This window comes from Metopolophium dirhodum, chromosome 2 (assembly GCF_019925205.1).
Source record: "Metopolophium dirhodum isolate CAU chromosome 2, ASM1992520v1, whole genome shotgun sequence".
In the NCBI taxonomy this organism is placed as follows: Eukaryota; Metazoa; Arthropoda; class Insecta; order Hemiptera; family Aphididae; genus Metopolophium; species Metopolophium dirhodum.
In genome coordinates this window covers 41,911,762-41,936,483 of record NC_083561.1, presented here as the reverse complement: position 1 = coordinate 41,936,483, position 24,722 = coordinate 41,911,762, and the positions used below count along the sequence as shown (strand labels likewise).

Below are 24,722 nucleotides of genomic sequence, written 5' to 3'. Positions count from 1 at the left end.
GTACATATTATTATCACGTAGTGATCCACTTGACCCCGTGGGGTTAAAATTCTGCGAAGGTTTACGTCTAGCTAATACTGAAAATTACCCGCGGGATTCCACCCTCTCGCCCAACCTGATATATTTTTAGATTCTAAGCGCATCGAAGATTGTATATTGTTTTTACAACGTTGTTTTTTTAATATTAATATAAGCCAATCATAGGAATGGTCTAGAATTCTGGCAGAATTCCATACGTCCAGCGCTATTATCTTACCGGCTTTTATATATAGCATTAATTACTAATACAAAATATGTATTTACCTGCAACGGCTGCAACAGGAGAATAACAAAAAAAAACTATTTCGTAGTCAACCATTTCGAGGAAGGGCCAAATCTTTGTCATGTGGTGCTAAACCCTCCTAGCCCCCTCTTAGGCTGTTAGTAGATTTTTTTTGACAACTGGTTTTTACACATTTATAGTACATTTATTTTAAAGGTAGTTTGATTATTGGTATATACTAATCGATTTCTGCTAAAGACGGTGTCACTATATTATTAATTTTATTCGCGATATTAGCATTTTACTTTTTAATTGATAAACTGCATGATTTTGACTTCATACGTTAGATTGGAGGAATACTTTTGTAAAAGGTTATGATGCATAAAATAACTGGGAATCGAACGAATAGCTTTTTTATTTCAATATATAAGTATTTACATCTTTTGATGCGTTCAGAGACACAATTACACAGTATAGATTATATTAAGTAAGTATAAATTATACTGTATTATATTAAGCATGCATTGTTTGAATTTTTAAGGGACAGTAAGATATAACATAAAAGTCAACGTACCCGAAGACTTATAACAATATGTACCGTGTTGCATAAACGTTAATTTAACGGATCCTTAAACATAAGGGAGTCAACCGCAATAATACTCGTCCATTTCGTGTTTATGACCCGTTAAAATGTATCACGTCATATATATATATAATCTTCGCGCAACCCTGCAGAGTTAATATGGATTAAATGTAATATAGAAAAACTATATGAGTACCTACGTTTAAATATTTTTAGTAGGGTTTCACACGTTCTTCCTCGATTCGGGCACTTTGGCCATCGTCGGCTGTAACGCTATCGTATATTGTGAGTAGGTATATAGCAACGTCATTTCGACAATACCTAATATTATACGCATGCGTCGCACGGTTTTTATATTTTGTCGTGATATTGCGTTTACAGAGAAGAATTCAGTTTTCACACGCAAAATAATTTTATTATACTTACCTATGCACCTATAAATATTTATATTTCGTAAATAATATCGTTATACATACAATATACGCTATAAATGTTACTTTATTATAGCCACCCCCCCCCCCCCTACCCACCATCCCAAAGACTTTCAAACGTATTATTTAGGTATACCTGTATAATATACTAACTCATATAAATGATACCCATTACAGTATTGAGTATCGACATAATATATTGCATTGCAGCTGTGTCAATTTAATGAAACATATTATCATGGAACACGATAAAGTAACCGCTTCTGAATGCGACTTCGTCGTGTTATTGGCATACCACACGAGTAGGTTTAAGAAAACGAGAAACGTCATGTTTGTTGTGAGTTGGTTTTAAACAATATCGTTAAAATTGGTATTACACTGCAGCTTACAATATAAAAGCTCCTTGAAAATTCACCATTTATCATTTCGATAGTACAAATATTACGATTTAAATATTCCATCAAACCATCAAAGAGTTATAAATAATCTATTTTAAAATTTCTAATCTAAAGTTTTAAAAACCTTATTATATTTAACTAAAAGGTAAGACATGCACGGCTCGACTCGTAAGTCACTCCGGCCTAAGCAGCGATAATCGATACGTTGCAGCGCGTAACGTAAACACCTATACTTACTACAAACGCTATACATCAAAACGCTTTTAGTATACCTAGTCTAACTCTATATAGTATATATACTGTTCGTTGTTGTATAAATGTATATTTTTATGTTATATAAAACAAATTTTTATGTGATGTAAAATTTTAAAACAAACTTATTATACGAGTACCATCTGTTAGGGAGACGGTATTTTGCGCAAATTTAATTACTTGTAATTTGCGCCAAAATATAAAAATTAAACATGTATTTTGCACCACATCTAAAAATTCGTTTTGGTAATTTGCGCCACGACAGAAAACGAAATGGAATATGTAATAATATGCGCCACACTTTCAACTTTAATTGTTGGCATTTATCAGCAGATAAATTTACTGATATCGCATCGGAAATCCGATATTACAAACGCATGCCGGATATAATATTGTTGTGTACTACTAATAATAAGTAGAAACGAGATCGATTATGTCTAATCTAATAAAAATTATCAATTGTCAAAATATCGAACAATATTGAACAGCAGTATCATGATATTTACAGTTAGTCCGATATTAATCGCAAAAATATTAATAATATATTTATTTAATATATACATAGAGTACGTATACTTGTAATTATACTATTACTGATTTTCTATTAAAATAAACTTTGTTACCTATTTAGTTATTTAAAAGTGACGCAAATTACAATTTTAATAAGGTGAACAATGACGCATATTACAATATTTTTGTAGGTACACGATGGCGCAGATTACTTAATGCCCTTTTATCAAGTTTTGTGTGGCGCAAACTACAACCTTAAAAAGTGGTGCAAATTACCAAGATTAATTTTTAGATATGACGCAAATTACATATATATTTTTTTGGAGGGGTTGTTTTTGGTGCAAATTACACACGCCAATCTGTTATACTGAACGACACCTAACCTCGTATATAGGTACTGCTGAATCGGAGAAATTTATCAAAAGCAAAATTGAATTAAAGCCATTTTCAACTTCAAACTTTTTCATAATTTTTCTGTAGTTTCTCTTAACGATCAGGAAAACTAACAAGAAAAGTATAGCCTCGTGAAACTTTTGGTAGGTAATATTATAACTCATAAGGAATATTACCTAGGTCAATTCCCCATATACTTCGTTCAAATTATATAATTATGAAAATTATCTTTAACTCGACTTAGGATTAAATGTTAATAATTTACTTTACTTAAATTACTAAAATGTATGAAATTAAATTAATTTTCACTTTTTGGTATTAATAAGTATATAATAGTTAAGTGTTAATTGTGGAGATAATTTATTTTAATCCTCTTATAGTATTGTAAGTTGTATATTAGTTTTCATATATTTTATATTATCATATTTTATTTTACAGTCTGATCGAAGCGAGCTGGCGAGGAATGTATTGGTATTACAATAAAGATGTGTGTGTGTGTGTGTGTGTTATTCTTATCCGTCGTTACGTTTAGTTTTTGAAGCAAACAATTTGCGTCAGTCTGCAACATTTCGCGGGATGATTCTAACAGTAAATTAGATATAATTTTACTAACCATATCTAACCTTAGTATTGAACGTCTATGCCGGACTATACAAGAGTTAGCAGATGCGAGTTCTCCGGTTCTTATAACATAATTGCATTAAATAAGTCGTGATAAAATATTTGAATTATTCATATTTAGTATTATTTACAGAAATAAAAGTTGTCAATAATAACGTATTACTTATATCAAAATAATTTCTTAACTTCTTTATGCAATGTAAGATTACTCACAGTAATCATAGAAAAAAAGCCTCTGGGCGATTTGTCCAAGTTGGTTACATATTGTTACGAAATTGTATTTAATTGATCATCTACCAAAGATGGAAACATGTCTGTCCGTTTCACTTATCGTGTATTAAAATTTCTCTCGGTACATTACACTATAGGACGGGCAAAGCACGTTTGGTCCAGTTAGAAAAAAATCATAACCTGACTAGTTTTAATATATATATATTTTTTTTTTATAGGCAGTTTTACTTCCTAATAAAATCATTGTTATAAAATGCAATAATTGTCACTCGGCAATTTCCCGTCGGACGGTATTATGAAACTGACGTCGGCGACTCGTTTCCGTCCGATTCTCGATCGCATCGTTTTCGCGTCCTCGAGCGCGACGAAATTCCGGTCGACAATCTCGACCTATAACCGCAACCGTTTTCACGTTACCGTTTTTGCGTTAACATATTATTTTAAACAGACGATAGATATACGTAGTGTTGGGCAGTAGGTAGCGAAACGAGTCTTGCAGGTCACCTCCAGCCCGACGACAAGCGTGCTTCCCGCGAGGATTACCGGGCGCGACGAGGTTAGGATGCACAAAGTCACCTACTGTCCTACTCGCATATTATTATTATTATTCTATCGTTCGCACAAGTTTCTCGTAATACTATAAACTTTCATACGCATCCACGCAACGCAGTCGACGAATGTATTGTAGTTATTATTATTACTATAGAAATAAGAACTTATTGAGTTATACTGTAATGTTATTATTATTATTAGTCGTGGGGGTAGGTCGAGGAAAATCCAACGAAAAATGTCGGCGAAAACAATCGCCGGAACGCACTAACGCGATGCACGACGGTTTTAAGTGCGACGATATTATAAAAGATGGAATATAAATATTATTATCGTACGGACGCCAATTATTAGTATATTATTATTATTATCGTGCATCGTCGTCGGTTCTTTTACAAGCCGCCGAGGCATATTATAAAGGAATTCGCGCATTTCGGTGCAATGATGTTATATTATATAGTAACTGTAATGCTCATTAATCCGTTGTTACGCCGTGTCATTATCGGTTCGAGGCGCAGCCGATCCGATCGCCGTCAGTATATTCTGTCATTCAGACGGACGTAAAATGATGTCTGGGTAGGGCACGTCTGCTGTTACGGTTGTTGCGAAAGTCCGTCACACAAGCACGCGCGCCCCGAACAACCCCGCACATCGCACATCGCGGCTCAGCTGTGCCATAAATTAATATTATACATCGTTTATCGATAATATTAAGTAAACATTATTTTTGTTTATAAAAACATGATAATATACGTGTTTATAATATTATACGCCTGTCAGCTGTCCATTACGTATTATCCTACAAAAACATAATAATATAATATATTATCATGTTTCCGACTGAACATTTTCAAAATATTTACTTACGCCTATATTCTCCAAGCATAAAACTATACGTAGATATTAAGACATCGAACGACTAAAAGTATCGTTTGAAATAACATTACAATATGGTTGTACTCACGAGTTCGTATATTTATTTGTATATGCCACTATCAAAAAATAATATCATAACACCCTATATCAATGAAAATAGTATGATAACACTTACAACAATGACTTAACCGTTTTTCACTTGAGATGGTTAGGTTAGGTTAGGTTAGACTTGCTAGACACTATAACACGGTTTTAAACATAACATTGTTCCACATACAAAAATCACCGGACAAGCGACACTCTATTGCTCATTTTGGTTTCTTCTTAGGCGGGTTATGACTGACTTGCTAGACATTTTAACATGGTTTTCGAATTTACATTTTTTTACACTTACAAAAAAAGCACCGGACATACGTCGGGAGATCGTATCATTCAATTGCCGATTTTCATGGGTACATTATTACATTGTCATTACATTAATACATTTTTACATTGTTATTACATTAATACATTATTACGTTATTACATTATTATATTATTAAATTATTAACACAGAATATAATTATACAATATGACATTATTTCGGCGAAAAAACAAAGTCAGAAGGTATGTATATAACAAAACAGGTGGCGAAGAGCCGACGATGGTACAGGCGTACAGTGCATGCAATACGTGAGGCTAACCTACACTAACTATTGGTACAAACGATAATGGGGGGGGGGGGGGAGAGGGCACAATAAATGGTTTAAGAATCCTAGCCGGACACAATAGTACCAGCGCACATGTGAGTGAGATAACGGTGGGAGGGGAGGGGACGTTAAACTCTATAATGCACATTATACTAGTCTATCATGTCAATGGATCCACCACAACAACAAAACAACCGCCTGACGATTCGTCCGAATTCCTTCGTCCGGCGCCAAAACGAACGACGTGCAGGACCATCCGTGTTTAGCGTCGCATTTGAAACCGGCAACTCTGGAGCACACACATTGCCATCCAGCGAACTCTTGGCATCACCGCAATGTTCCGACGATTCCGGTCTTCGCGGTATATCGCTGGTGACCTGCTGACATTTTAGATTAGGCGTCGATCGCCACCTAATCTCTGCAGGTGTCTCGGTAGCTAAATGTTGACGTTCGGCGATATCCGGCGCAGATACACTCATCCTGCCGTCCAGCAGACTCTTGGCGTCACCGCGAAGTTCTGACGATTCCGGTCTCTGCGGTATATCGCTGGCGACTTGCTGACATTTTAAGTTTGGTGTCGATTGCTCCCTAATCTCTGCAGGTGTCTCGGTAGCTAAATGTTGACGTTCGGCGATATCCGGCGCAGATACACTCATCCTGCCGTCCAGCAGACTCTTGGCGTCACCGCGATGTTCCGATGATTCCGGTCTCTGCGGTATATCGCTGGCGACCTGCTGACATTTTAAGTTTGGTGTCGATTGCTCCCTAATCTCTGCAGGTGTCTCGGTAGCTAAATGTTGACGTTCGGGGATATCCGGGGCAGATACACTCATCCTGCCGTCCAGCAGACTCTTGGCGTCACCGCGATGTTCCGATGATTCCGGTATCTGCGGTATATCGCTGGCGACTTGCTGACATTTTAGGTTTGGTGTCGATTGCCACCTAATCTCTGCAGGTGTCTCGGTAGCTAAATGTTGACGTTCGGGGATATCCGGCGCAGATACACTCATCCTGCCGTCCAGCAGACTCTTGGCGTCACCGCGAAGTTCTGACGATACCGGTCTTTGCGGTATATCGCTGGCGACTTGCTGACATTTTAGATTCGGTGTTGATTGCCACCTAATCTCTGTCATTTTGGCTGAATTTGATTCCATAATGGCCATGTTAGGCATAGAAGCATATTTATTTGACATATTCATTTGATAATATATGTACAGAAAAATCAGCGGAGAAAATTATACGAAAATACGTAGGAATGCAAATTATTCGTAATGAACGCAAGTAATGAATGTTTACAAGTGGTAACTATGTGACACAGATACGATTTGTAGATTTTTCAAACATTCATGTACATGGCAACCACGTAGTTGGCATTTGGCATACCAATAGCGTTATTGAAATATGTACTTCAGTGCAGTTATACCTAGTACTATACACCATTAACAATATTCATTATTTTTTCTACTCAAACGGTAAGTATCCTTAAACCGAAGGCAAGTAAATATAATACAATTTATAAAATACTCGTTTGTTATAATCGTTAACAACAATTGCTCAGCAGGAGAGTCAATAAACATTATAATATTGTCTGTTTGGCATATAGCATAATATAATATCGCAAACGATGTTCGTGTATTCGTGATGTAGGTAAGCATACATTTCCAGTACCCACAGCACGTAAGAAAATACCTATCAAAAAGTTTCATGAATACTCTCAGGAATTAAACCTATACTTATTATGTTTAAAATAAACGCAGGTGTGAATAAGACAAATTATAAACTTGATAATTGTGTTATAATTATTAAATTGTTTCGAATTATAATATGAAGTGGAATCAATGAGGAGTTGCTGCGGAATAATGTATAAACAAAAGTGTTGAACATTTTCATTTTTGTAACAATTTTATTATATTATTATATTATGGGATAGGTATACAAGGCAGCTATTAACTGTACTGAATACAGCAATTTATTAATTACTAGCTGAAATACCTGGCGTTGCCCTGAAAAATTCTGATTATTCAACTCATTTTGGGTATAATACACGCTGCGGAAGCAATGTCTTTTTAAGTGTGAATTATATAGCCATCCCGACCGGCGTTGTTTGTGAAATTCGCAGCAGTATATTATCAGGTACCTAGGAAGTTTACTTGCGGTAGATAGTGGACCCCGTGTGGTTTGTACGTAAGTGTATAATATTTAACTCTGAAGTATCAAAGTTTGTCATTTTTACTTAATTCAACCTACGGCGGTACTATACAAATCAATTGATACAAAATCCCTTAATCTAACCGTATTAAAAAATCCGACGGTTAAAATAAATACCAAACATTCTTATGTATGGACAAAAAATAAAAATAAAAAAAGTAAAACTAAGAAAAAAAAATGCGACAAATTTATCCACCGAAACCGTGGTTCGATCTTGAGACATTCGCAGTACTAAAATACATATAGAAGTGCCACTGTGCCGCAGAAATACCCGCGATGGTGATCGGTCGGGGGGCTTTCGGGGACATCCAGAGTTACACTTTAGCCTATGGGATGCGTCCCGTCATGCCACGACAAGGACGCTAATCCAAAACGTATTATCCTGAGAAATCGGTGGCGACGCGTACATTTATATGGCGTTATGCGGAGATGACTTTACGGAACCTTCAAAGGCCATATGCGTTTCATTCATCAAACTTCTAATTCACAGATACCGCACGAAGGGAGCCCCGGTGGGTATTGAGACTATACGAGGAAGCACCGAGTAAAACCAAATTTTGATGGCTCGCGAACAATTTCCAGATTCCTAATGTGGTCTTTCAAAAATATTAATTGTTGACCCCTAGTATATACTTAACAGTTAACACACAATGGTGCTTTTACTTATTCCTATTTTTTTTTATTATTCAACTAGTTGAATATTATTACAGCCAGACTTGGGTAGTATTCAGAATACTTTTTTTCTTATATAGGTATAATCTTATGTATTACTAATTATTGCTTTTAACTATATTAATTTGAATATAATTTATAACTAATAGATAGCCAGAAGATAGGTGTGTATTATCGAGATTATAATAATGTTCATTTATAAACACAGAATTGAAAAAATAATATTTTTGCTATTGAAATTTAAATCTACTAAAAATAAGTATTCCAAATACTTAGGAATATCATAAAGTATTCAAATACATATTCTGAATACTTTTTTTTAAGTATTCGGAATATGTATTTGAAATACTTTAAAAAAAAGTTTTACCCAAGTCTGACTATAGCCCACAGAACAATTTTACTTTCTTAGGTGAAACTATTTTTATGAATTCAATTAAAATATAATTATTTACCTATTTAATTTAATCTTTGCGAGTTACTTATATATATTTATATATATGTTTAAGCACAAATTGTGAGACGTTGGTTAGTAAATATAATATATATGTATATATATTATAATGTTAAATATATATAATATTTTATGGTTATTTATTATTATCGTGATAAAATATTAATAAATATTTTTTATTACGCTTTTGAGTATAACACGCACGATTTAATATTTAAATATGTTATGCATAATTTACAAAACAATTCTTATTTTCAATTTTAGCATACTAGTATACTTATTCAACATATGTTAATGGTAACCTACCCATTGACTGCTTATTTAAAGTAATAATATTACAAGTACCTAAGTCAGCGACACACCCAAGGAGGTGGACCTCGGTTCGGAACCCCCCTTGGCTAATGTCATAGTATTTATTTTTATTTTTTAAAGATTCCCTGACATTGTCATCATAACTTATTGATATCTTATATATTATATAATAATTGTGTTCATTAAGCTATAAAATGAATGTATATACTCGAGAAAGGAACAGAAAAAACAGTAATTAAATTCATTTTTTTGACCCCCTCCCCCTTGAATAAATCCTGGTGCGCCACTGACCTAAGTAGTATACCTAACCTATCTATTGGTATCAATATTTTCTATCTCAATAACAAATATTGATATTTGATTTGAGGAAGATTAAAATTGAATTAAATTAAGTATATTATATGTATTTGGTAGGTACTATTTAATTTATTATATAATAAATAATAATAAACATAAAACTTTAATAACACCGTTATTTGATAACTATGTAATAAATATAATTGTTTAACTCAATAAAAATTAGTATATTTCAAAATTCGATTCACACATTATTCTTTCATTATTATAATATTTTTAATAACTAAATTATTGATTTCCACCCACGTAGGTTTCCACCTATCCAGGCATCAGCAGTATGCCCGTATTATATATTATGATTTTATGATATTCAAGTAGGTATAGTGTAATTAATACTCAACAGTATAATATGAAATGAAAAAATTAAAAGTTAAGAAAATGAATGGATAACATTTTGACAACAACTTCCCACGCAACCGTGGTAGAAGTTCAATTATTACTTTTCGATATAATTTACAACGTAATATTTCAAACACATACATAGCAAACTATATTATGTTAGCGACAACGCCCGCCGAATCGCGCCAACGCCATCATTAAAAATTCTAACGAAAATTCAATTGTGATATTGGTATTTGGTATATCAATATTATGAGGTTAAGCTGTCCACAGAAAATATTAATTTTAAATGCATTATTTTATTCCGTTAGTTTTTTTTTTTTTTAATTAAATTAAAATAGTAAAAGTTCAATTCAAATAATAAAGAACCTATAGGTACTTGTAAACTTCTAAATTTCTATCCATCTATCTACATATTTTAGATAACTTAATTTATATTAGTGTTTGAACGTTTGGAACAGGTGTTTGATGACCGATGTTGTAGGTGGTGGGACATAGGACCGGGCGGATGTGTTGTAAGATTACATTTCAAGTTCAAAATTACAACATAACAGTATAATATTATTATCGAGACTTCAGGCTATACCGGTGGTCAAATCTTGATGATTTCAGTGTAACTGGCTATACTACCAGTAGAGCTTATATGATAAAATAAGGGTGGTTTAGTGAGTAAAAAATATACGAACAGTCCACGACAAGGTATAAAGACTCACGCCGCTCCTGCAGATTTTATTATGTATTGATTATATTAATCGTTGCATTGTTATTTCATTGCTGTATAATACCCAAACACTGGAGGTTGATGACTTATTAGAACACGGTTGACTCGTGCGCGTTTATTTCGTTATCATTTTGTATTCTTATTTACAAGCAGAAGAATCATGACCACACTACAAACGTCACAATAATAATATACAACGACAATTATTAATAATATTTTGAATTTATACTCTTATAATTTGTAGTATCAATGACTGAATAAGCTATGGAAACATTACATTTTATAAGTTACTTAATATTATCAAATTAATAGTATAACATTTTATGTATTAAATAAAATGTATTTGCTAATTTAAAACTATACAAAACGATTAATTAAAATGAATGCTGTAAGATTAAGTTTGAACTAACTTTTTACGTATAATCCATGAATAATTCTACATTCCCTAGACCCTAGTCCCTACCTATATGAAAGAAAACACGTCACAAACAATACTTTATCACTAATAGGATAGTTTAACAAGAATTTTAAGTAGGGAAAATATTTTGCCCTCCCCTTGACAAATTCTTGCGGACGCCCTTGTCTGTAGGTACTATGAAAATGCATAAAAGTACTGTCCCTAAAAATAATTAATATGTAGTTAATAATATGTTGTCTATAATTATTTGAAGACTACACAAACATTTCGAACTGCAGCGTACCTATTTAAATTTGAAATTATCATAAACTATCTTTTATCAGTGTCTAAATACGGCCCTATTATTATTATTATACACATATTATTAAACAGATATTATTTCAAGATGTTGAGACTATAGAATTAGAAAGCTCAAATTTGTATTACACATTTTCAAATATTGTTGATGATTGTAGATTGATCCTACATTGAAAGCTTATGAAATACTAATCAAACTATGATCGAAAACATGGTACACTGTATAATATTAAATTTCCCATATTACTCAGTACCCCATTCATATATTTTTGAATTTTATTTGCGTGACGTGAAACTAGACTATTGGATTATTAATCTACCGCAGACAGAATTCTAAAATATGTATACCTAGGTTACTACTAAGTAATGTAGGTAACTGAATTATAGAGTGTACCCAGTTTTCGCGGACACACAACGGTATATGAACGGTGTATCTACCGCGGTGTATACTATACCTACTTACATGTTTATCAACTGTTTAAAATTTAGAAATAAGAACATACCCTCTAAATCGAGCGATTTTTTTATGTTTATATAAAGTATAGTATTAGTGTGCATGCACAGTTTGGTTAGGGCGTTAGGGTTGTTATTATTATTTATTATAGAGAGATTATAATAATAATAATGCATTTTTATTATTGTTATTATTTATAATTGCATAGTATTATAATAATTAACATAAACACATAATCATTATAGAGTTGCGAATTACAACAATAAATTTAAGGGAGAGAGACATAGGATAATTTTATTTTAAACAGTTTTTTTTTTTGAGAAGGCTAGTTTGAATTTTCTTCATATTTTATTAAAATATTATTCTATTGTTCTGGCGGGTAAGCACAAAATGTGTTTTTTACTCCTAGAAAATTTACCTACTGTATTGCAACTCATTTTAAATAGTAAATATTAACATAATATGTTTATTATTTATTATAATATGTCTTGTGAATATATGAATCATATAGGTAATAATATAATTTTACAGTACAAATAAAGAATATTTTAGAATTGTTTCCTAAGACAGGAGCATGTGGATAGTTATTGTTATTTGTTCTACACGTATAGTTTATCTTCCATAGCCAGATGACCTAAACGTTTTAATGTTTTATTTAAATTTTTAAATATAGTGTATGTTAATAGTTTTTTCATAGCATAATTTAAAATTAAGCAATTTTTTTCGTACCTGTATCATAAATATCATGCCATTCAGTTAGAATTTTAAATTCTATTAATTTTAAAATGCCACTATGGTAAAGTCGTTAGCTGATATTTAATTTTTGATTAATTTTTCTAAGTATCATAATATTATAATTCAAAAGAATACACCAGGTTTTGTGTTTAGACTTCAAATATTTTTAAGATTTATTTGATTATATTTGAATTTATTTGATGTTTTTGATTCTGAACAAAAAGTCTGTGGGTGAATTATTTTAATTTTTGGAAATACAATTTAGGTACAGATGCACCACATATTGGAAATATGAGACTATGTGGACTAAAAACTACAGAATTTCTCCCATTATTATTCTTATAATCTAATATAATATGCATTAATCTATATGGCTATGTATATAATACCGTTAAAATTATGAGCTCCTGTAATAATTTTAAAGTTTTGATATTTGAGGAGTACAAAATGTCAAAACACATTTTTAACGCGCACGCACTGGATAACTAATGGTAAAGACTATCATATATCATTCATCTATTCAGGTCGTGGGAACCTTAACGCGTGTTCAAAAAGCGTATAGGTATAACATATTGCAGTATAGGTATATGTTGTGAATTTTTACCCTATTCGCATTTCGCAATCATTGTACGGGTATCATTTCAAGTAGGCACCTACGAGTATATTTTTGTCCATGTGTATTTTGATGATGTTTGATCTTGTGAACCCCCCCCCCCCCCCAAAAAAAAAAAAAAAAGATAATATTCATGATGTAAAATGCTGTTCAGGAAAAAAAAAATCATGATTAATGTCAGTTGTCACCGTTAAATGTTAAATTATTCATAAAATAGGTACTATACTATATTATGTAGGTACGGTTTCACATTCATGCCAACGGGTTCAATTAATGAACGGCGGGTCGGCAAGAAGAGGAAAAAATATCAAACTGCGTAGTACACCAACAATTCGAAGTTATGTCAAAAAAAAAAAAAAAAAATACGAAACGCAAATTTTTTTGCAAACAAATAGGTTCTCTATGGATGATTTTCTTATACATTTCCTTCACGCTCAGCATAGCTAAATAATAGCTATAAAAAAAATCGTCGCCGGTTCGCACCGTGTAATCATTCGTTTTCATTCGTACCTATACGGCGGTTAAGGGGCGACATCGATTTTTCTGCAATTTCACTGCGAGTAATTCGCCGCGGCGTTGGCGGCTCAAATAAAACAAATAGTGTGCCGCACGTTTGGCGTTCGAATTTCGAAACTTAATTGACGGTATAAATAAAAGATACAATATTATGATAACGCATATATTTTATAACCGTCGTGTAACTTCGCAATACGATGTACCCACAGAATACCTCCGCGGTTCATACCTATATAATATTTATTGTATATTTGTACAACGAATACGATAGTCCTCATCCGACAGAAACCTGACACGTATATGCCTACCTATATAATTTTGTTGTCATCGACACCACTGCGCAGTCGATCACCGCAATATTGCATTATAATATTTTATACCTATGCGTTGCAGCTCATCGGCGCTGTCAGAAGTCGGATACGTTTACATGTTTGATAATTATATTGCGTTAAATTACGAACACGATACAATTATTATTGTTATTAGCTAGGTAGGTAGATTCATGTAGGTACCTAATACGTGTTACCGTTCTCTATAATATTGAATCATAATTATTTAGGGGTGTGGGAATTGTCGAACTGCACCTCCTTACCTAATAAAAATGTTCAAATTGCATACTAGGACCGACCATTACACAGATAATATTATAAATATTAATTATAGTGGAAAATTGCATGATATATTATTTAGTATTGCAATGACGTTATTACACGACATGACAAATTTAGAAATAAACGTAAATACATATTTTTGTATTACTATTATTACGAAATTGTATGTGGTATTTAAATCGTAGATTTTCATTGATTTTGAAAAATGTAACTCATTTTCTATATAACTGTTGATTCATTTTGAAAAAATTAACATATTATTTTTAAATAAATTGTAAACTATACAATTGTAGCTATATATTGTAATCAACCATAGCTAAGGAGTAGATTTTTAGGTTCTCAAAAGTTTAAAATATGATTCTAGCATGCTCTAAAAAAACCTAGACTGCCACTCGAACATAAACTTTATTTCGTCCCAAGTGCATTCGACCATAATAAGTGCGTTTCGACCCTCCTAGGACCCTCCTAGGACAAGAGCGCCTGCAGAAATACAAGCCAATGGGGGGGGGGGGGAGGGCAAAGTCAAAAGTTTCTGATAGTACAGCACATGCGATTTTAGATTCTGAGCAAGGCGATGAATGTATTGATTTTACAATGATGTGTGTTTTTTTTTTAATTTTTTAATTTTTTTATTTTTGTGTCTGTCATCACCTTTTAGGACAGTAAAAGTGCTTGGATTTTCTTCAACAGTAACTTTTCTGATAGGAAAGTGAATCTAGTTGGTACTTTGGGGGGTCAAAAGTAAAAATTTCCCAGTAGTTTTCAAAAGCGACGTGAAAAACAAAAGAAAAATTAAGGAAAAACGGGAATTTTTACGCAAAATCTGATTTCGAGAAAATCGATTTTGGTTTTTGGTGTAACTCTAAAACAAATGACCGTAGGGACATGACATTTTGACTGAATGTTTATATTAGCATTTTCTATACACCATAAAATGTTGAAAATATTTTGACTCTTTTTGAGCTGTTTACGGACATTGTCAGTTTTCAATTTTTTTAGTTTTTTTTTTCTATAAATATCAATAAAATTAAAGCTTGAAAATTTAATAGAAGGCTACTAAGTTATTGTTTCAAAGGCAGATGAAAAAAATTAAAAATCCTAAGTCACAGTTTTTATTTATTAGCATTTAAAGTTCAAATTTTGACAAAATACGGAAAAATCATGAAAGTTAGCAAATTATTTTGAGTTGATAATTCATAAAAATTTTTCTTTTAAAATCTAAGATTTTAAAATGTAATATAAGATTACTCATAAGTTTGTCTACCTTTATCAAAAAAAAAATGTCTACAAGAAACTTAAATTAAATTTTCACGAGCGTCTGAAATTTATATTTTTACAACATTTGATATTCACTCGATTTCTCATGTAACAATTTTCTTATTTTATTGTAATTAAAAAACGAATGACTGTAGATACTTGAAAATTTCACTGAATGTTTATATTAGCATTTTCTGTACACCATAAAATTTTGAAAATATTTTGACTCTTTTTGAGCGGTTTACGGACATTGTGAGTTTTCAATTTTTTTAGTTTTTTTTTCTATAAATATCAATAAAAAATTTTTTGTTGGGTAACAAAGCGTGAAAATTTAATATAAGGCTCCTGATATATCGTTCTAATAGCAGTTGAAAAATATTAAAAATACATAGGCACAATTTTTTTTTATAAGCATTTAAAGTTCAAATTTTGACAACATTTATCAAATTTATAATTTATTAATTATTTTGTAGTTCAAAATTTAAAAAATGTTTAACTTTTATGGCTAAGGATTGAACATTTAATACAAGGCTCCACGTAAATAGGTTAAATATAAATTACTTTATTCACAATAATATCATCAAATATACTTGGTAATATCATAGGCTGACTGACCGTTTTCGCTCAGAATCGTTTTTCTCGTACAATGATATTATATCATTGAATTCAAATTTAACACCATCCATTACAGTGACCCACTTGTAACCTACTGTACAGCAGAGCGACATCTACTTATCCACCTTTTTTTTTTTTTAAAAAAAACAATTAATATTAACCAAAATAACGGTGGGCGGGCACGGCCCCTGCCGGCACCCCCTGCGGGCGCCCCGTGTTCTAGGGCACATAATATTATAGTTTAAACCGTACGACGATGTTTTACTGTCGTCCGACGACGAATCGCGTCCATCAGTGTCATTACAACCATCGCACAGCAGTGCGCGCGGATGATATTGGCATTAAAATAATAATACTATAATTATTATCGTATAGGCAGTGGTCGCCGTGGCGCCGGAGTAGGGCCACACGCACGCGGTCGTTCGAAACGCGCCCAGACGGCGGCGAACCAGTTTCAATACGGCCGGTCCGCGGTCCGGTGCAGTTGGCGCGCGCGCAGTTTCGGTGCGAGTGCAATAAATTTATAATAATATTATTCGCGCGCGCGGCCGCAATACCGAGTTGTAACGTCCTACGTGAGCGCGTACGGTTTTCGCGGTGCTCGGCCGTTTCCGAACGTTTTCCTCGGCGTTTTCATTTCTCCGACGTTGTTCGCGTGCCAATGTCGTTCGAACCAGTCATGAGGAGCGAGAACACAGCTCGGCGTGATCATCGCGCGTTCGATTTTTAAATGTTTCTGAGAGAACATGGTGAGTGTGAAGTTTTTCCACCGTATAATATCATAATATTATTGCGCATACAATGCGTTTCAAGCTTTTGCCACACTCCTCCACACGGCCAACCTTTGTACACATTTATATTATAATATACATTTTGTGGGGCCGCCTACCCACCTGCGCCCATACTTACCCACGTCCCACGGCGGAACATAACGACCCGGAATTCGGAAATCTGCCAACTTGTTGGCGCCATCCGTGATATTTAATTACCGCGGGTGGATACGAATTTTCCCCTTCGCGGGGCATGTGCCACAACATTCGGCCGGCGATGAATACCAGCTGCTACATTATAATGTACCCTGTCAGTAATATTTTATGTGGGCGAGACCGTTTTCGACCAAAAACGTACCCTTCCCTTTTCGCCGATTCACTTTTCGACCAAAACAAAAAGTTTTGTAATATGATAATATTATGTAGAATAAATAATTTATATATAATTTTTGTAAAATAGAATACCCATATATTAACATTTTTTTTTTTTATTACGATTATTACGATTTATTATATACGATCGGTGATCGTCGACTGTGATGGTTACTACCGTAATATATAGTTATATCAGTATAATAATATGTAGTATGTACCTGCAAGACTGATCGTTATACGTATTGTAAAGAGTCACTATATCTTTCTTAATATTAGACTTAATAATTATTGACAGCAATTGTATATTATTATGTTATTCTTTTTATAAAATATTATGCACAGTGTGACATATTAACACAAAACTAATGTTAATAATATAATAGGTGTTTTTATATTTAAATTTTTTTTAACATTTTATTTTACATTACTTTATTTTACAACATTTTATGTAACTTATACTTTAAATAATTTTTAAAATTATAATTGCCACAATTTTACAAAAATTACATACCAATTATTTTATTTATTTTACATATCATATTACAAAACGTACTGTTTTGGTCGAAAAGTGAATCGGCCGAAAAGGGAAGGGTACGTTTTTGGTCGAAAACAGCTATGCCCATTTTATGCACCAATAATATGTGCCTACAATAGTATAATATACGACCGAGGTTATTCGTGTTTCCGATCATGCAGCTCTCAAGAGTTGGGATTACAGATTTGCATTTCGGATAACGCTTATCTTTCCTGTGTTCAATATTACTCAATATGTTATACTTGTAGGGCTTTAAATTATAGTTTTTGGTGCATTCCACTAAAATCCTCTTTGTTTTGAGTTCAATATAAAATACAATCATTTTACATGAAATTGTACACGGTGTATAGTGTCACACTTACAACATTGCATTAGTAGATTTCTGTACTCTAATAATATTCTTAAAAGCTCGTTTTATACATAAAGAATATCATCAAAATAATAATTGTTATTATTTTTAAAATATTAACGTGCCAGTTATCTTTTGAATGATTGAATGACTTGTCTTATAGTATTTTTTTTTTTTTTTTTGATAAATTAGGAGTCAAACATTTTCATCATGTTTACCTACGAATTCCTGAGATTTTTTTAGGATTTTAAGTTGGATAGGTTTTGTAAGTCTGATAAACGATTTATAAAGAGAGATTATACATAAAATAATTTTGAATATAAACGCACAGCAGTAAATATATTTACAAAATATGTTTTCATTTTCAGTTTTTAATTAATTTACAATATATCTTTAACACTGCTATTATTCGTATATCTCTATTATGAGCACAGTTTTATAAACAAACTAATGAAAAAAGAAAATTTAATTCATTTGCATTAAAAACTGAGATCATATACTATGGATGGAGCCACAACGTATGATTTTGTTGCCGATATAGCGACGAATCACCGAATTGGGTGATCGATGTGCGCAACTCCTCGCATAATTATCCATAGGTACAATCTGTGGATAAATATGCGAGAAATCATGTTGCGCATGCGCATATCGATCACCTAATTCGCGACTCGTCTCTGATATCGGCAACATTTTTTTGTATTGATTTAATTCGCTGTGGCTCAATCCATAGTATATATGATCTAAGATTAAAAACTGATTTTTATAGGTATACCTATTATATGTATTAAAATCCCTTCCCAAAGTAATATATCTCCTGTGCGGTCGTTAAACTAAATTTTGATCAGTTAATTTTAATAATCTAAATTATACTATATTTGTTATTAAATCGTAACTACAAAACTGTTACCCACATATTATACTGTGAAAAAAAATGTCTTTGGATTGTCATTATTTTTTAAGAAATTGTTGAATAGCATGTAAAAGTATGGAAACATACAAAATAAGTAAATATTTTTATATTATTGTGTATTATAGTTACATTTAAAACGATAATGATGTAGTTTTCAAAAAAAAAAAAAATAAAGATTCTGATAGATTTGCACAACATAACAAGGTTATTGTTTTTGGTCCATTTTCAATAAACGATAAACATCATTGCAATATATGCATCCTAATTCGGGCAAATAGTTTATACAGCGTTATTATAAAGATACAATGGACGGTATGCGTCTTATATGCCCACGTTTAAATTTTGAGGTAATGCGTACACTCGATGAATGACAAGTTGAATAACCTATTCGAGTATACCCACATCAAGATTATCAATAAAAGTTTGCCGGCGGGTTTTCATTGGCTAAAAAAATGTTTAAACAAACACTGCATAATATGCAATGGGATGTAAAGAGAATAAACGTCTTGTTATTCATTAAAAACTAATACTCATCTCTTCCGTTATTGTGTTTGCTTTTCTGATTACAATAATAGACCCTGCAAATGAATTTTGACTTTATATGATTATAATATGAATAATAATGAGAGTTTCGTTCTTTAAGTGATGACCAGGTTGTGCATTTATTTCATTATTCGTATTGTTTCTTACTTTAACGGTTGAAATTCGTTAAAAGTATCAATTATTATATAATATAGTCCAGAGGTATTTCATAAACTTTACCACCACAACGTATAGTTACGGCTCCCAAATTTTTAATGGCAGAAAAAGATAATTTTTTTACTTTGAGGGAAGTGTTTTTATTTAACGTTTTAACTATCGTAAGACAATTTAATATTTATTGTTTTTCTTTTCAATGTCACGACTCCCTTGGCCAATGCTCGAGAGCCTTTTGGATCTGTGACGTATAATTTTAATACCTCTGCTACAATCACTACTAGTGCATAATAATTAATAATATATACAAAATTGTTTTTCAGATTTTTGCATATTTTTGGTTTTTAGAAAACTGTTATTTATTTATTTAAGATGATAACGGGCTCCACTGAACAAGTTCGGTTTATATATATTATGATATAATATAATATACTAATATAAAAACATAAAATCAATAATAAACATCAGCATATTTTTCTTATTTAAATATTTTTTTTTGTTTTTGTGGACAGTCTGCATTTTACTAATTAGTGAGTCATGATTACTTTCCGGGTTTTGTCATTAGTGATTTCCATTTAAATTAGCACGAATACAATATTTATAACATATGGCTGTATTGTATAATACCTAAGTCCTATAATATTATGATGATCGAAATAAAGTGCGAAACTGCCGCCAGCCAGTGTACATATTATAATATGAATACCGCTTTATTTGTTTCGGACATATAATAATAATTGGGTTAAGTTTTTTTAATTTGGTTTTTCATAACAAATTAAGTCATCAATGAATAAAGCCAAATGAATAATTATTGCCCACGTTGATATAAACAAAAAAAAATACGTGTTAAAATAATAATATATAAGTATTGTGTGTACCTATGTTTATTCGCCGAGGAAACTGCGTTTGTATGTTAATCGCATTGAATTCTGAATGTCCAGTGGAAAAAAAAGAACGATAACGACGGTCATATTTGTAAAAACAGATTAATATCTTTAATATAATAATATGAACGATAAAATCGTAACCGTGTACCGGGCTCACATTGTAGTATAGGTACATCGCATTATAATATTACGTTTGCGTAGGCTTAGAGTGTTAGGTCTTGTCAGCATATATTATATTGGTACACGGCGATTTAGTAATTTCCGTCATATAATATTGTCTGTTTGTGTATATGACGTGTGTACGCCCGTTAAATGTCAATAATATTGTTATTGACGTAAATGATCGTATCGAGCGGGCAACGTCGATCGCCGAATAAAGTATAATATTATTAAACTTGCCGTCGGACCACATCGCTATTATACGCCGCCGATTTGATGGACGGAAAATCAACTACCTACCTATATTATGCGATGTTTTTAAACGTCTGTCGCGGGAAGATGATCGATGCGGTTTATCGCCGTGGCCCTTTGAGGTGGACCTTTTAAAAATGTCGTCCGACGATAGCGATATTATAGGTGCACGCACCGACGACGGGTGGAAAATGCATTGATTGCAATATATCACACAACAAGTGCAATATCAGTGTATATATATGTGTGTGTGTGTGTGTGTGGTACTGCAGTGGCGTGTACCTATGTATATGACTATATTATATCGGTCGAGTTGGTCTTTATTATTTTTTCGACACGTGCCACTCTGCGTGCACACCTATTTAGGTCCACCACGTCATATTATTATTATATAATGCGACGTGGGCCACAGAGATTGTAAAAACGGATATTATATTATATTCGTATTATGCGTATCCATGCAATAACTTGGTTATTAATTGGCCGTCTCGTGATAAGTGACATTTTCCATGCGATACCGCGCGGAACAATAAAATCTAAACACCGTATTGGTGAACGAATCGAATCGTAGACCGACGGACGTCCGAATATTATTGTGAACTATAATGTATTTTATGGTGTAGGTATAACGCCGATGGAGCGTAGGCGCAGCCGCCTCTGCGCCACTTTTGACCGTCAAACAAAAATATTGTAGATATTCATATGGGAACGACCATGTGAGCGGTTGCACATTATACCTAGTAGTAGGTAACTCTCAGTAGTACGATGATGGACCAGCTCATCTGGAATAATGGCAAATCAATTACTATTACGTCGGGCGGGACGGGACGGCGCGGCGGTGCGGGCACGAGCTCATCCGAGTCCTGGCAATACAATAATAATAATAATAATAATAATAATAATATGTAATTATAATATAAATATTTAATATTATATAATATTAGCGATATGCGCACGTGCTTCGAAGGGTCGCGTTTTTCCATCCCGATAAGGTATAATGATATATGTACCACGTTATTGCTATATATTATACCATATGTTGTTTCACTAAAAAATATAGCAAATCGTACCGATGTCGCGGGTTTATCGAAGTGGCAGGGCCGGAGGGGACGGATGCACGAAGAATCGTTGTTTCGGGCACAAATGCTCAGCAGTCGGCACTTCGGCAGTCCGAAAATTCTATCATGGTTTTTACTTTTTTCGTAATAGTTTAGTGTAGAATATAGATATGTTTAAAAACATGTTGAATGGGGGGGGGGTATCTATCTTTATTATTATTACCTGATCGATATAAGTATAAAATATATTAGAAAACAAAATAAAAAAAAAAATTTGATTTTTATTTGTTATTATTAAAAATAAATGATTGAAAATTCAAAGTCAACATTGAGCCGTAAGGTGAGCGACATATTTTTAGTGAACTAACTTTTTATCTATATTTTCTTAATTATTTCAACTAAAAATTATAAGAACTCAATTTCATAAATACATTTTTTGTCACGCCTGCACCGAAAGTTTAGTTTTCAATGACGGTTGAAGCGTCGGAAAGCGACCTTTTTCCGTCCAGCGGGCGGTAAAGTGGGAATCCCCGTTGTGTCGGGTGGTTAAGTGGAAATCCCTAAAAGTACTGAGCACAACAAAACACTAAAATCTATACCACGGTTCTTACAAAACATAAACTTTTGGTTACACCTTATATTTTTTATACTATAACCTCCATGTATGACGCTTAAAATAAATAAAACCAAATCGTTTCTTTCATAAAATATTGATTTCGTAGAATAGTCTGGTTGTTGCATAGATCCTAGCCCTGAATTACCTTTGCCGTGATGGCGCGATTAATGAACGCAGAGGCGTGATAAAAAATAGTATGTGTGGCTCGTGCGGGAAGGCAATTTCAGTCTTGGGCGAAATGCGGCCCTCGCCCGCGACTGAAATAGCTCACTTCCCGCTCTTGCCACACAATATACTAATATAATTCTTATGAATCTTATATATTATTGTTATGCGCGTTACATTATTACGCACCTACTGCCTAATATTGACAACATTTAAAGATCTTTGACCATATACCAACCGTCATTGCAAGACGAAATTTTTCATGAAAAATAAAAACAATAATTATAAATAATTGTTTGTACTTCTGAGTTTCTGACTATCGGAGCTCTTCGACTTCCTTTTGATTGTATGTATTTTGGATAAGGCCATACAAACATAGAATTCATTAGTTTTAATTGGTGAATTTCGTAATTGCAATCATGTAGAAATGTATTGATTCCCACCCACCATTAACGACCCTTAGAGTGGCAGTTATATGGCCCGAGAACGTCTCATCGCCCGCCAATAGATCACCGCGATTATTATTTTTTTTTTTTTTTTTATATAAAAATACGCTTCAAACTCACATATAGTCACATCATAGGACATAGGTGGATTGGCTTAAAAGTTAACCACAAACACATTATACAATGTAAATACCTACGACATTATATCAATGTAGTGCCCACGAGTACTGTCACTGTACGCGTCTGCATATTATTATCATACATATTAATAATATTATTATTTGCATATTATATTATATTATATACTTACAATATACATAATACTATATTAAATTATTATCACTATAACTATATAGTCACTACAAGCGCGGATAGTTGCAGGACGAAAAGTATTTTGTAGTTCCTAGCTCGTGCGCTTGACGTGACTATAATTTTGTATGTAGGTAATTTAAGTCCATTGTATATTATTATTATAAACTGTACTTTAATCCAAACGAACGACACGCGACTCTCGCGTCGGTTATTTACTGTACGTATGAAAATATGAAATTAATATATAAGTAATAATAATATTATACTTTGTATTAAATTTACGATTGCTACTATTCATATAAAATTTACTACTAGTAGGTGTGTTCCCAGTAAATAAATTAAGTTTGGGTAAATTGTAAATTATTTTGATTTTGGTTTGGTGATACGATTGTATATTAACCATACATTGATGCCAATAGCAATAACTGATGACATATGTGAAATTGTGAACATAATATTATTGTTATCTCAAGCTATTTTATTTATAATATTACAATAAGTCACGCATGGTTTTAAGTATATGTTTGGTAAGTGTTTTATTGATTTACTTTTATATTATGTATATTATTTACTGCAGTAGATAGGTACCTATATTATGTTTGATTGTAAAAATTGTAATATATTTGAACAAGAATGAACTATGATTTGTGAAATACAATAAATAATTTGTGTGATATCTAAAAATGAAGTAAAGAAAAATTGATTAAGTTTATTGAAAGTGTATTTTTTATATAAATAATATAAATTGTTAAATATTTTATTTTAAGTATAAAATTATACTTAATGCTATTATTATGTAACCTACTGTCATAATCACTAGA

The 24,722-nt window shown here is 32.5% G+C and overlaps 2 protein-coding genes across 2 annotated transcripts in view; one reads left to right on the top strand and one right to left on the bottom strand.

Moving 5' to 3' along the window:
- Nucleotides 1-24,722, bottom strand: part of LOC132938194 (protein EFR3 homolog cmp44E) — a 61,008-nt gene that overhangs the window by 22,909 nt on the left and 13,377 nt on the right. The window lies entirely within an intron of this gene.
- LOC132938193 (uncharacterized) overlaps nt 16,768-24,722 on the top strand; it is a 53,004-nt gene continuing 45,049 nt past the window's right edge. The window contains exon 1 of the mRNA XM_061004894.1: nt 16,768-17,120. Within this exon, the coding sequence (XP_060860877.1) occupies nt 17,102-17,120 (19 nt within the window). The 5' untranslated portion in view covers nt 16,768-17,101. The remainder of the gene's footprint in view (nt 17,121-24,722) is intronic.